The following is a 14,941-nucleotide window of genomic DNA, read 5'->3' on the forward strand; positions in this document are numbered from 1 at the left end:
TACTTACTTCTTCAGTTTCTCATCCAGCTGCTGCTTATCATTTTCCAAATCCATGATGCTGTCATGGGCCAGCTTGAGGTCTCCTTCGAGTTTCCTCTTAGCTCTCTCAAGGTCCATGCGCAGTTTCTTCTCTTGCTCCAGGGACCCTTCCAGCTAAAAAGAACAAGACCATCAGTGCCCTGCCAGCCAGGTCTAACGCCATGCCTGTCCTGTTCTTGCTGGATGCCTGGGGGCTTACATCGTCCACTTGCTGCTCCAGCTTGGTCTTAGCTTTGGTCAGAGTATTGACTTTGTCCTCTTCTGCCTGCAGGTCATCCAGTGTCTGCTGATGGGCCTCTTGGAGGGCTTTCTTCTCTTTTGTCAGCTTCACAATGGTCTCATCCAGGGCTGCCATCTCCTCTGTGAGGTTTTTCACCTTTGAGAAGAATGGAGCAAGTGCAGATAAAGGAATGCCATACTCTATAACAGAAAACAGGGGCTTTTTTGCAAGAGGGACATCTGCCTCCTACCTTGTTTTCAGTGGCATGTTTTTCCTTCTCCACTTTGGCCAACGTTAACTCAAGGTCATCAATATCTTTCTTCAGCTCTGAACATTCATCCTCCAGTTTCCTCTTCTTGGCTGTCAGCTCAGCATTAATTTCCTCCTCATCCTCAGCCCTTTCAGTCAGCTCCTTAATTTTGGCTTCCAGCTGGATTTTGTTTTTGATGAGCTGGTCACATCTTTCCTCAGCATCAGCCAAACCATCAGCTTCCTACACATGATTCATTTATATGAAATAGTTTTCAAATATTTATTTTTTTTTACTGATTTTCAAACAAGGAATTATTTTCAAAGGAGCTTTAGAACATCCATTGTAGTTAAAACTCATTGTTATAAGAGTATCTATTTTGTTTTGATTGCCTTCAGGCCAGAAAGTAAAGGTATATATTATCACACTGTAAATATTAAAGTCTGTAACTGTTCATGCAACTCCAACATTAATTTGAAGGTAGAGCCTGAAGTCAGACATGGCAGTATCTCCCTTGTATCATTTCAGCATTTTACTTATGTTGCATTTGACTGGCCTGGAAACTGGCAGCGTTCTACTGAACAAAACCATGTAGGCAGATTTTTTAATGTACAGTGTTTAAAACATGAATGTTAAAAACTCCAATACACAGCTGAGAAAATCTTATTACAACCCTTCCAAAAAGATTTATTGAGCATGAATTTAATTGTTAGTTTGGGCAAACTTTTTTTTGTAAGATCCCTGTTTCAAAGGCAGTAGTTGAGTCAGGCACATTTCTAGCCCATGTGGTCAAGAAGAACAGTTTGGAAGGGAGATTGGTGTTTACCAGAGCAGTATCAATTACCTGTATTTACATGAATCCTAAGATGCAAGTTACTAAGAAGCGACCTTCATTTTCTACATACTACTTGTTCTTTTCCTCTTTGTTCTAGAGAAGAGTAACAATACCATCCAGGCAGAAGACTTTTCATAGCTCAGCAAGATCAGCAAATTGGGATTTGTCTCATGTAGGTTTACACATCTGCTGTGATATCAATAAGCAGTCCATTCAACTAGAAAAAATTACATTTTTGGAAGAATTGTATCATAGTCTAAAAGGATGAGTTTCTCCTTGCTGAAGATGAAGAGAACCTGAGACTATTAGCTCAGATGTAGATTTTTAGACTGTAGACATCAAAATGGGGTCAGATGAATCCTAATCCTTTCTGGTAAAGACAATTTAAAGGGGATTATTTTTGCTTCCTTTTTATTTTCAAGGAAAAAGGGGAGGACCCCACAGTCTTCACTGTTTTCCCTGAGGAGACCGTACCCATAAATGCTCAAGGAATGCTTGTCACTCTCAGCCCCTCCGACTCCACCTGAATCCACTGTGATTCTCTAAATGGAAGGCCTACCAGATCAGATGAAAACATATCAGAAGTATATAGTATATGAAATTTTATAAAGACATAATTGCTGCTGTGAGTTGCCATGTATGATTTCAGATGTCATACTGTCAACTGTAGTATTTACTAACTGGAAATTGACTACTTCTCTCTCAATTTAAAAGTGTAAGGGACCAGCTGCAACAAATCGTTGCCAGTTTAATATTTGTAGATTTCAGTTTAGCTTTACTGTGTGGTTTTCCTTCCTATTTTATAAAATATGTGTATGTTTTAAAAATAAATACTGTTTTGGGATAATGTGTCTGTTACTAAGACATTTGGGATCATTTTACACAAGACATTACAAGCTAAAAACATTAGCAATACTCACAGCCTGCACTTGCAGTTGCAGATCATTTTTCTCCTGCAGCAAGGAAACCATTTTCTCCTCCAACTCCTTCCTCTTTGCCTCAGACTTTGCAAGCTCTTCCTTGGTTTTTCTCAAACTCTGTTTCATGTTGGCCATCTCCTTCTCAGATTCTGCACTCTTCAGCAAGGGCTTGATCTTGAAGAACAGCTTCATCCAGGGCCAGTGCTTCACGTTCATGAAGGACCGAACATTGTACTGGATACAGAAGATGGACTCTCTGAGTAATAAAGGTAATACAAAAAATGTTATGTTACATATTTTTAAATTTAGAATATATATTTAATTGTATATATTGATCTGTATAACATGAAGTTCTACATATAATAATTTACAGTTATAGTTCTATATATGTGTGTATATAAAGTATCTATTATATATTATTACATATATTTATTAATTCTATTTAGTGTATATATAAAATCTCTCTCTCTCTGAAGTGTGGTGCAGATTATCAACCTGTATGGACAGCTTTGAAGTCCAGATGTTTGGCTGAATTTCATGGCCAAAGAAAAGGAACACCTCCAGAAGCTGACCTGGTCTCTTTCATGAAAGTTATCCCGGGGAAAAGGATACTTCTCTTGTGTTAGCAGTGTGTGTTTCTCACCTTTAATTATAATGGTCAACTAAAATAATTAGCTTACTGCTAGATATCTGCTTTTTGGACATACCTATAATGTAGCCATTTATTGAATTTAGCAAAAATTAGTACAAAGGGTGATGTAAGTTAAAAACGATTTTTTTTTCCTAAATTGGGATTTTATACTGCTTCATCTACTGCCAGGTTATACTCCCAAATACATCCGTATTGGTAAACTGAGTTAATGAGAAATAAATGAAATTTGGCAAGCAGCAGCTTATTTTCAGTTTTGTTCATGTCATTGGTATCTGATGAGGATTGGCCCAACAGGCCAAATAAGTGTAAGTATCTACCTCCTCTCCATCATTTTCTTGAACTCCACTCTCATCAGGTAGCCTCTGCACATGGCCTGTGTGCGGGTGATGAGCTGTGCCAGCTTCTCATCCCTCATCTCCTCCAGGAGTCCCAGCAGCCCAGCTTTGAAGAACACCTTGAGAAAGGGAACATTGCAGCACATCGCTGTCAGGTAGAGCAAAGCATAGGCACACAGTGCGTGAGTCAAGGAGGGTTTGTACCTTGGTGTGCCCAAATTTATACTGGGTGTGGTCCACATCAATGGATCCAAGAAGCTTCTCAGAAGCCTTCTTGCTATCGATGAACTGTCCCTCCGGGATGGCACTTGCGTTAAGCACCTTGTACCTATGGGAGGAAGTAGAATATGAAGGTCAGATTTCTGAAAGCTCAACCCAATCTGTGCCAACTGATGCCATTGTTAATATTCTCTGAAAGGGGATCAAGAGTGGAAGAGAGGTGAATAAGTCTGAACTTTGTTCCATTGTTTAGAAATCACATATTTTATGGATAAATATGTTTTTAGGAAAAACCTTGCACTTTCCTTAGTCCAGAAATTCTTGACACAGAATGGGTACGGATTTCCATGGGCAACTGCTGGCGTATTTCACACACTCTGCTATCTAATGTGTTATCTCCAAATGAGAACTTTATGTGCAAGAACAAAAAATGTGTCGAGGAGAAGCAATTCTTCATCCAAAACAGTGTCAGTATGTACTATCTGAGTATTTTCCAGCTGATGCAGAATAAGAAGTGTGACTTTTTTATTTGATTTGGTTTTCCGACAAGCTAGTCTAGAGTATCTTGAAGTTTCTTTATTCACATTTCTGTGCTGATGTCTGCAAGTCATCTTACTTTGCTACCCAGAAGCTAACTAAGTCTAAGCTAGTCAACTTCATCTCTGGATAGTTAATTAAAAATTGCTTTATTCCATGCCAGAATAGGAATCAAGGACAGGAATAAATAATTGCCCTTTTTCAAATGCCTGTTGTTCTAGTTAGCTGTAGAAAAAACCTGGATGTCTAACTTGGACAATTTACTTTTGTATGCCTAAAGGTAGGTAGAAAGAACCCCTCCCATAAACTCCCACAGTAGTTAAAACAATTAGGAAATGCAAATTATTCAGCATTTGTGGATATGGTTGAGGGTGGATGACATGGAATCTGACCTCTGTTTGAAGTCTGCATAAAGTATTCTGCTGGGGAATCCTTTTCTGCAAATTCTGATCCCTTCCAGCACGCCGTTACACCGCAGCTGATGCAGCACCAGCTCATGTTCCATGGCACCTAATAAATGACATAATGAATTGGTACTTCATTGTACTGCATAAAGAAAAACAGATTTATCACATCTTTGAACTTTAACAACTTACCAGGTGTTTTTGATTCATTAGGAATAAGGCACCGCACAAAATGGGGATGTGTGCTTCGCAGATTGCTCATCAGCTTGTTTAAATTTTCCTTAAGAGCAAGAGCAAAGACTTAGGTTTAAAAGTGTCACTTACACAATCTCAATATTAGATGGAGTAAAACTACTGAAATAAAGCCATGTTCAGTTTTTTTTTTACAGAACTTTTGGGCAGTTCTGAAAGAATACCGTGAAGGATTCAATGAGAATCCTTCCTTATTAAGAAGCATGTGCCTTTATCCTTTCTGAATATAAATATTTAGGATGTTAGATCAATCTAAAGCCTTTATGAACTGAGTTTTCTATTTTTTTTTCAAAATGGAATAAAATTTGTAATGATTAGTCTACAGTACCCGGAAAAGAGCCGAGACAGTCTGGAAAGAAGAACCCTTCTTCTTGCCGCCCTTCTTGCCACCGCCACCACTCTCTAAAAAAAAAATATTTTTTTTTAAAAAATAAATGAACAACAGAAGAACACAGTTAGAACCTGAAAAAATTTGTGTGTTCATCTTAAAAAAAATTGAAAATGTAATATTATGATCAGAATTTGCAAATGCATACTGTGTTTAAAGTTAGAATGGGAGACTTGATTTTTTCAGATGATAGCAAAATGAAATCTAATGACTTCAAGATGAAGTTAAGAAAATTCAAACAGGGAATAAAATCACAGAATGGCAAGTGTTGGAAGGGACCTCAGGAGATCATCTAGTCCAATCCTCCTGCTAAAGCAGGTTCACCAAGAGCATGTTACACAGGACTTCATCCAGGAGGGCTTTGAATATCTCCAGAGGAGACTCCACAACCCCCCTGGGCAGCCTGTTCCAGTGCTCTGTCACCCTCAAAGTAAAGAAGTTCTTCCTCATATTCAACTGAAACCTCTTATGTTTCAGTTTGTGCCCATTGCCCCTTGTCTTGTTGCTGAGCACCACCAAGAAGAGCCTGGCTCCATCCTTGTGACATCCACCCTTGAGATATTTGTATGTGTTGATGAGGTCCCTCAGTCTTCTCTTCTTCAGGCTGAATAAGCCCAACTCTCTCAGCCTTTCCTTGTAGGGGAAATGCTCCAGTCCCTTTATCATCCTTGTTGCTCTCCTCTGAACTCTTTCTAGGAGTTCCTTATCTTTCTTGAACTGGGGAGCCTAGAACTGGACACAGTACTCCAGGTGGGGTCTCACCAGGGCAGATGTAATGTTTTGCATAGTAAGATATTTAAGGAATTAAATAAATTGCTAGTGAATATATCAAATGCAGTCTTTATGTATCTCTACATCTAAGGGTATGCATAAATTCAACAGCATGTTGATACATTTGACTGTATTTCCTGAAGTATTTGAGAAAGTCCCATAGTGCAAAAATCTGGTTTGTTAGCTAGCCTGGGTTAATGTTGTAGTACAGCTGCCTGGTCTTACAATCTACAGATCTATTAAGGTCTCTAGGGAAATGTAATATGCTTTATTAGTCTGAGTGACTGAGTTGCAAAAAGTAGATGAGGTTTTTGGGTTTTCAATTTTTGCAAGGTAACTATTATTGCAAGGTTTTTTTGTATAAATTATAGTAGAACTGATTTCAAAGAAATCACCTGCTTCTGCCCCACCAACGGAGGCAAAGAGTAAGGCCAGTGTCTTCAGGGATGATTTCTGGTACAGCCCCACAACAGTTTCGTTCAGGGGGTCCTTGTTCTTCTCAAGCCATCCAGAGATGTTGTAGTCTACTGTGCCAGCGTAGTGCACCAGGGAGAAGTGGGCCTCAGCCTTGCCTTTGCCAGGTTTAGGCTTCTGGAAGTTGTTGGACTTGCCCAGATGCTGGTCATAGAGCTTGTTCTTGAAAGAGGTGTCAGTTGCCTTGGGGAACATGCACTCCTCTTCCAGGATGGAGAAGATGCCCATGGGCTGGAAGAAATGGCAACATGTGAAGAAAGAAAGTATGGAAGCAAGAAGCAGAGAGAATGTATCTAAGAAACAGGAACAGAACATAAAAATTATACAAGAACCCCTCCTCAGAATGTGTAATCTATTTTTTTTTTTCCAGAAAGGGTGTTTTGTTAGTAGATATGCCATCAGTTATATGAAAACAAGCTTGCTCGCAAGTTTCATGGTTGTGTTGTAATAAAGATCTAGCATGTAGAAATTCACTATGTGCATATTAGTTGAAGATGGAAAGCAAAGTGAGTGAAATTAGTAGCATGAAGATGTGAGGAAGAGCTTACTCTCCCTAAATGCTTTTTCTTTGAAACAAGATAGAAAATTTCTTTAAACGTATTAATATTGAAGTTACTCAGTGTATTTACTCACTCAGCATGCATTAGAAAAAATACACTCATTTGAGTATGAATTCCAGAACAGTGACTAGGACTGAAATTTTTGCTCAATGTAAATCATATCCACTATGCAACAGAATCCCACAGGCAGTGAGGTAATGGAAATATGAAAATGTATATGAAATGCTTGGGGCCCAGAAAATATCACGTTATGTGCTGCATTAAGTGTGAGTGTCGCACAACAGAGAGGTCTAATTTGAGCATAGAATATTCCTTTTACATTTTACATCTGGAAAGCTATTAAGTATGTGGGGCCCAAGAACCTTCTCAATGAGCTCAATGCAGGCAGCCAGGTCCATCCCAAAGTCAATGAACTCCCATTCAATTCCTTCCTTCTTGTACTCCTCCTGCTCCAGCACAAACATGTGGTGGTTGAAGAACTGTTGCAGTTTCTCATTGGTGAAGTTGATGCACAGCTGCTCCAGGCTGTTGAACTGCAGAATGCAGAGAGATTTACTTGTGAAGTTCAGATTCAGGAACACTTTCAATCTTCCAATAGGTTTTATTTTCAACTTATTAAGGTCTCCGTGACTGGGATCCTGAATTTCTGGTTACGGGACCGGCATATTCCATCCTCTAATATATCCACTCTTTCAGGCCCTGGCACTGTCTCAACATGTTTCTGAGCTCTGAAAAGAGTTACAGAGCTTAGTCCAAGTCCAGCTTTTAATCTGCTTGAATTTATCTACACTATCAGTCTATTCCCAAGCTTTTACAGGGAATCTGGCTTCAGCATTAACAAAATCTTCACTCGAGATGGCATATTTTAACTTCCTCAAAACCCGTCTCTGCTATTACCCATCAGTTGTTCAACATTTTCGTATCAGTTTTCAATGTAATTTTCACTTCTGCATGCAACAACAGACATCTATAAAAACCTGCTGCCCTTCTGGGATAGTATGAGAACCACAAGAGTGCTATTCCTACAGGAACGTCAGGATAGGACACCAATGAAGTACTGTCTGGGCTGCTTGGTATCCAGCTGCTGGTTGATGCGAACAACCATCCACAGGAACATCTTCTCAAACACAGCCTTTGCCAGGGCACCCACTGAATTGTATACCTGAAGAAAAGTAAAAGAAAAGTTACCCTCCAGGGCAAAAGAGGAAGATCAAAGTTTACAATGTATAGTTATAATGACAGCACCTGTCATTTGTTTTTTGTCATCACTTGCTTCTTACCTGCTGCACGGTTTGACCCTTTGTCACATATTCATTCCCAACCTTGACTCGGGGGTAGCAGAGGGCCTTGAGCAGGTCAGCTGAGTTCAGCCCCATCAGGTAGGCAGCCTTGTCAGCCACTAAAGAGCAAAAATGTCAGCTGTTAAGGTACTGGCAGACATTAGTGTTCCTTTAAAACAAGAATTGAAAGGTACTTCTAGTAAAGATAAAAAGATTAGTTAAGATAATAGTAACGTGTTTGTAGTTCATCATAAGCAACGTTCCCCAGTAATTATGGAGCATTTACACTGGCTATTTTTTCTTCAACTATTCTTAGCTTATTTTGAATTCTGAATGAAAAATCAGTTTAGAGACATTTAGGTAGGCAGACTTTTCAATAATAAATGCTGAAAAAGAAATAGAAAAGATAAGCCTGTGATGATGACCAGGTTGCAGACAATTGCATATTGTCTCTGAAGCAAATACAGTGCAATTTTTTTCAGTGACTTGTAGTAGGGTAACTTGAAAGACATAATACTCACGAGAGGACAATGCCTAAGTGTCAGCTATGCCTTTACGAATCTACATGTGAGCTAAACATATGAGATGAAGGGCTATTTTTAGAAGTGCAAACAAAAAGTTCAGCATTTTACCCTCTATTAGTGCATTTACTACTGAATGCAAACTCTGCCAGCAGCCCCAGTATGTAAAACAATTTGTTCAAGAATGCCTATACAATTCACATAAAAATCATGATAAACAAGTATAGCAGATTGCTGCATGAATATTGGACATGATCTAGCAGTCTGAAAATGTATCAAGAGATATTTGGGCTAGAAATTGGGCAAAGTTTCTACTGTGTGAGGACAGTGAAGTACTGGAACAGATTGCATGTTTTCCTCAATGTTTTCAAAAGCAGATAAAGAAAGAAAGATTGCACAGTAAATAGGGTGCACAGGAGGTGGAGAAGATGAACGGCCACCGTCATCTCCCAGCTTTTTGAGCAAATAAAACAAGCAAAACCAAAAATCACTTTGCCAAACTGAGAAATTTTTTCACAGGTTCAGAGTAATACTCAGAAGGGGATTACACTGTGCAATATTTCAGAAGAATCACTGTTACATACACTGCTCCGAATGATTCCAAGATTTGGTCAGCAAAATACCATCACTTAGGTAAAGTAACAGCTATGATTTGCAGCCTACTCTACTATTACTATTCATCAGTATCAGTTTCATTGCTAGTGTATTCCTTGTAGTCACTTGCACTTATGTTTTAACTTTCCTAAAAAACCCCCCCAAACTACACACACTAAAAACAACTCAAGAAAAAAAACCCTTAGTAATACATGTTTATGATATATGCAAATAACTCTGGTTTCGTGGAAATATGTCCACGATCTTCTAAAGGAATGCACCTTTGAACACTTCTAGGCAAAGCAAACGTGATAGACATATCTTAGATGTCTATTCTTCAAGCAGAAGTCCTGGAGACATGCTGAGACTCTATGGAAAATGTAGAGCATATGAGCCACAGTTGCAGTACTAACTGACGTTCCTTTTTAACCCCCATGTACAATGAGAGCATGGGGGTTTAAAAAAAACCTGACGATGCTCTCAGTTTGGGCATTGTGAGTAGTCTCCAGAACATGGGCTTTGAGGCAGAGCAGCTTTAGGACACTGGCTTCTTGTCGCCTAGAAACAATACTGTTAGGAGGTGACTACAGCTGATGGTAAACGATAATGGCTACCTGGATGCATAAACTTAAGTGAGTGAGGCAAGTGGCTACCGGTTCTGTGCCAGGTCTGGGAAGCTGCTGCTCAGTATTGCAGCAAAGCTTGCTTTTCTTCTGCCTGAGTCCTACTGTGTCAGCCAACGGCAGCGTACTTTAGGATTCACTGCACCTTATACTTTGCACAGTTCCAAATAACCTGCATCGTCCACTGAGTTGTGTTCTTCCAGCAAAGTCCTCTGCTTAGGACACACTTGTAGTCTACAAAACTGGCGTCTGGGGAAACGTGCAGGCTGAGCCAATGAGTCAGTGCTGACCCTGAATTGCTGCCTGTATCAGCAAGTGCTGTGGTATAGACTGTGCTCCGATATATATTGGGCTGGTACCTTCTGTGCCGTCTGGCTCTGCCTGCTCCTCACGCTGCTTCTGCTTGAACTTCAGGTTGCCGTAGTGCATGACAGCCCCCGTCAGCTTGTAGATGGCTGTCTTCTCATCAGCAGTGAAGCCCAGGATGTCAATGGCACTCTAACAAAAGGATCATTAGAGTAAGGACCATGCCTGGTAAAGGTCAGAGTCCGCCTAAGAAAACTTCTGTGTGTTACTTACGTCCGTGGCCATCAGCTCTTCCTGGTCGTTAATGCTGGGAACCGTGATCTCACCTTGACTCACATACTGGTAATCATATGGGTTGGTGGTGATCAGGAGCATCTCTGAAAAGAAGGAGGAAACACATACAGATCCAATGTAATTGGCATGTGAAGGAATTAAATGGTGTTCTATGACCTTTGTCCAGAGCCCGTTAGTGATCTTTCCTACCGATTAGCTCTGGCTTCTTGTTGGACATGATCTGATAAAATATGTGGTAGCTTCTTTCTGCCTTGAGCTGGAAAGTGACCCTGGACTTCTCCAGCAGATCTGGCAAGGACGGTAGGACAGAGTTAGCACAAGATCTGAGGAAGGCTGGAAGGAAAGGGATTGGGCCGGGAGGGTCACTTACAAGTTTCAATGTCAGCAGAAGCCAGTTTTCCCGTGGCACCAAAGTGGATTCTGATGAATTTACCCTGAAAGCAGCAGCAAAGTCAGTTGAGACCTATTTTACCAATCCTGACTACAAGAATCTTTGAGTCAGTGCGCTGGTAGAAAAAAAAGTAATTTTGTCCCAGACAACAACTTACAAAGCGTGAGGAGTTGTCATTCCTCACTGTCTTGGCATTACCAAAAGCCTCCAGCAGCGGGTTGGCACTGATGATTTGATCCTCAAGTGTCCCCTAAAATAGAAATCTTATTGTCATGGTGTAGCTCATAAATTAATTTGGTAGTTGCAGGTTCCTACCCCTAGGACCTCACCTGCATTTTGCCTGATGGCTGCTGCTCTTCCTTCTTCTTGTCCCCGCTGGCCGCAATTGTTGCGAAGTACTGGATGACACGCTTTGTGTTCACAGTCTTCCCTGCACCAGATTCTCCGCTGTCAAGCCAAAGAGAGAAGCAGAGAGCGCGTGGTCAGGCAGGAGGTCCCCTGGCACTGGGCAGCCCCGCAGGGACACGAGCAGGGCGTGTACGTACGTGATCAGGATCGACTGGTTCTCGCGATCTGGGAAAGAGGCAAGAATGAAAGATCGTGTTAGCAGCTGACCTGGGTCACACTGAGCTGAATGAGAAGTGAAGCTGTAAATGTGAGCTGAGGCTTCTTCAGGAAGTCCAAGAGTACCCAACTCCCTTCCAGGTCCTACAGTAGTAAGTATAAGCCCAAATGGGTGCATAGAGCTGTCAGAGGCATGTGGTGCTGAGAGAAACTGTGCATCCACTTGTCCTTCACACAATTCTCATCAAGAAATCTAACCAAACTGCATATCTGTATTCAAAATAGAGGATTATGTGGAATAATAATTCTTTCTGTCCCATAAATGGAAAAAAGTCAATCAATATTTCCACACTGGGACAGTGTAGTGCAAATAATATGAAGTGCTGAGCCCATGCATGCTTCTGGGTCAGTTTCACTTGAAATTAATTCCTGCATAACTCTATCTAGTTCTCAGTCAAACATCTCTGTGGTGTTTTTAGCTGGCTTGTCACATGCTCCAGTGAGATCAGGGGGCCTTTTTGGTTTAGATTGCTGTGAGGGAGGTCAAGCACTCACCAGTCAGCATGAACTGATAGGCGTTGTCAGAGATGGAGAAGATGTGTGGAGGGGCCTCCTGGCGCTTCTTGCCTCCGGGGGCTCCGGGTTGTACACCGGCAGCCACTTGTAGGGGTTGACAGTGACGCAGAAGAGACCCGAGTAGGTCTGTAAGGAAGAGGAACAGGATGTTGCTTTTGGAGAGCTGAGGAGAGTTGCAGATAAGGCAGAGGTTAATGATGTTCTAGGGAGATGAGGGTAGTGAAAGAAAATAAAGCGGATCTTTAGATTTTTATAATCTATCAGAGAATGGGTGAGATACAGCATATGACAAAGAAATCTAAAAGTGGGAAGGAAGAAGAAGGAAAGTATGTAGACAGCAAGAGGAAAACACATGCAAGAAAGAAAGAAGAAATAGAAAAATGAGGAAAGAAGTGAGGAAGCTCTTCAGAGAGATTGAGAGGTGCCTTCAACTCCTCCAATTCAGGAACTGTCTGTTTCTGCTGGTACTTACGTAGATCATCCAGGCTGCGTAACGCTCTTTGAGGTTGTACAGCACAGCGGGTTCGTGGAGGTGGGTCATCATGGCCATGTCCTCGATTTTATCATACTTGGGAGGGTTCATGGAAAAGACCTGATCATCCTTCACGGTAAGAGTCTGCAAAAAACCAAAAGATATGTATTTGCCATCTAAAAGCCTACAGCAGGACTAAATTGTATTCTGAAGCCTTGAATTTTTTTTACTCACTTCTCCACTTTCAGTCTTGACGGTGACCTTTCCCCCTTCTTTGCTCTGGATTGTGCTTTTCACATAGGATTCCTTCGCATGTACCACAAAGACTGATGTCTTGGCATCGAAAGGCTTGTTCTGGGCCTCAATTCTCTCCTTTTCTGACTTTCGGAGGTAGGGAGCTGCCTGCCCAAAGATGGCCATTTCCGCATCTGATGACATGGCTGCTGTTTACTAGGGGTAATGCAGCAACTATCTGTGAGAGTAGAAAATACATTATAATAGCACATGATGGAATAAAAACTCCTACATCATAATTGATTAAATGGTGCTCTGCTGTATGTATCAACTGATTGAATTGGCTCTTTCATTTTTCTGCTAATTTAGAGCTCTGTTCTATGGTTTTCTTTCTTTTATTTATGTTTTGTGTAGGCAGATCTCCAGGCCTACTGCATGACTGCATTTACAGAGGAATGTTTTCTGTATCTGGTTTTGGTGTTGGTTTTCTTTTTTCATTTATTGAATTAACAGGATAAACAGATCCTTTCCAAGGTTCCAAACACTGCACTCACTAGATAATCCTAATTTTGGAATTGTGAAATCCATCTCATGTGGTTTTTGTTTAGAACCTGTCAGACTCTGAGATTTGTTTACAATGCAACACTGGAAGAGGCACAGTACACTGGGTATGCAGAGAGCTAATATTATTAGCACATCTCATTAAAGACATTCCCTTGGGATAAAATAGCCCAAGTTGTCAAATATTTCAATTATTCCACAGATCCATCTGCTAAACAAACAAAGCTGATATTCTCTGCTTTGATCTTTTTCATAACAGAAACTGAGTAATCTTGCATACATTCATTAAAAAAAAAAATATCAGTAATACTGTTTATTATTGCTAAACAGTTGTCTTGACTGAAAAGTTTCATGCAGCTGTGAAGTTGGAATTTAGTTATATTGTTCCAAAATTAATACGGTTCTAAATGTATACTTTTTTTTTTAGCCTAATTTTATCTAGGTTCTTCACCTACAATTTGGATTTTGAATAGCTTTTCTGAATAAATTAAGAAGCTCATTTCTCTTTTTCACCTCTCTAGGTGAAAATCAAATAATTGGGTAACTTTTTCTTGAGCAACAGTTTCACTTTGATTGCAGGATAGATATTCCAAACTTAGAATATTTTTTTTAACTCTTTTCTGAATCCTTTGTCATTTAGAGACATCCTTATTGTAGTGTGCCCAGCCTAACTGAAATCATATTTTAATAGTGATCACAGAATTTTTGTACATTATAAAACTTGTTCCACTTGGTGTTCCACTGCTTACACATTAAAAAATTGCTTTGCCTTCTATGCCAGCAAAGACAGACTTCCTGACACAGCTACGCGTTATCCATTCAGTGCATTCGTACACTCTCCAGACTGATGGTTTTGTTTCTAACTACATGATTTCCCACTTCATTAAAGTGTTTATCTGATTAATAAATCAAATGAGACCATTTAACGAAATAATTATATAAGGTTGTAATGGACCCAGTCCTTCACCAGCAGTTTTACCATTACCTATAGTATCTCACATTTTCTTACAAGATTCCTAACAGAAATAATACTAACATATTATATGTATGTTATACTATGTTAGTATATATTATGTTAGTATCTATTGTAGTATATTATTAAATTTTTTGTATATCACATATAAATTGTAAATTGTATTTTTGTACAGATATTTTATGCTAATATTACAATGTATCTTTATGGTATTATTACAATGTATGGTAAATATAGTAGGTTAGTATATATTATGTTAACATATAATATATACATAATATGTCAGTATTATATTATGCCTTTTAAAAGTATTTGATGACTATTTCCTTTTGACTCTTCTACATGATTTTTCCTGAAATCAGTGATATGCTCACTCTCCTCCACTTATTAAAAGCATACTATTTATATTCTTTACATGTGATAGCTTGTTGACATTTTATAATTTTGAGGGATCTATTCCAGTGACAATATTTGACAACATTAATATAAATTAATGTAAAAAGTAAATATGCACAGTTCATTTTCCTAGGTGTAAATATTTGAAACTTTAAATTTAGTTGCTGTTCCATCTCTCTTTTTTTTTACCCAAGTAGGTATCATGCTTTCTTCATTTCCCAGTTATTACTAATATTTGCTTATGTAATTATATCACAATTGTGCAATGTTTTCATAGGCACAAGCAAGCTTGTAAAGAAG

The 14,941-nt window shown here is 39.5% G+C and overlaps 1 protein-coding gene across 1 annotated transcript in view; it reads right to left on the reverse strand.

The window, feature by feature from the left end:
* LOC104124785 (myosin-1B-like) overlaps positions 1-12,915 on the reverse strand; it is an 83,793-nt gene extending 70,878 nt beyond the window's left edge. Inside the window, 5 exon segments of the mRNA XM_035892719.1 lie at positions 11,411-11,438; positions 11,985-12,062; positions 12,065-12,131; positions 12,478-12,621; positions 12,712-12,915. Of these exon segments, the coding sequence (XP_035748612.1) occupies positions 11,411-11,438; positions 11,985-12,062; positions 12,065-12,131; positions 12,478-12,621; positions 12,712-12,915 (521 nt within the window).
* Between the last annotated feature and the right edge of the window lie 2,026 nt (positions 12,916-14,941).

Source organism: Egretta garzetta, unplaced genomic scaffold (assembly GCF_000687185.1).
Source record: "Egretta garzetta isolate BGI_Z169 unplaced genomic scaffold, ASM68718v1 scaffold644, whole genome shotgun sequence".
Taxonomy (NCBI): Eukaryota; Metazoa; Chordata; class Aves; order Pelecaniformes; family Ardeidae; genus Egretta; species Egretta garzetta.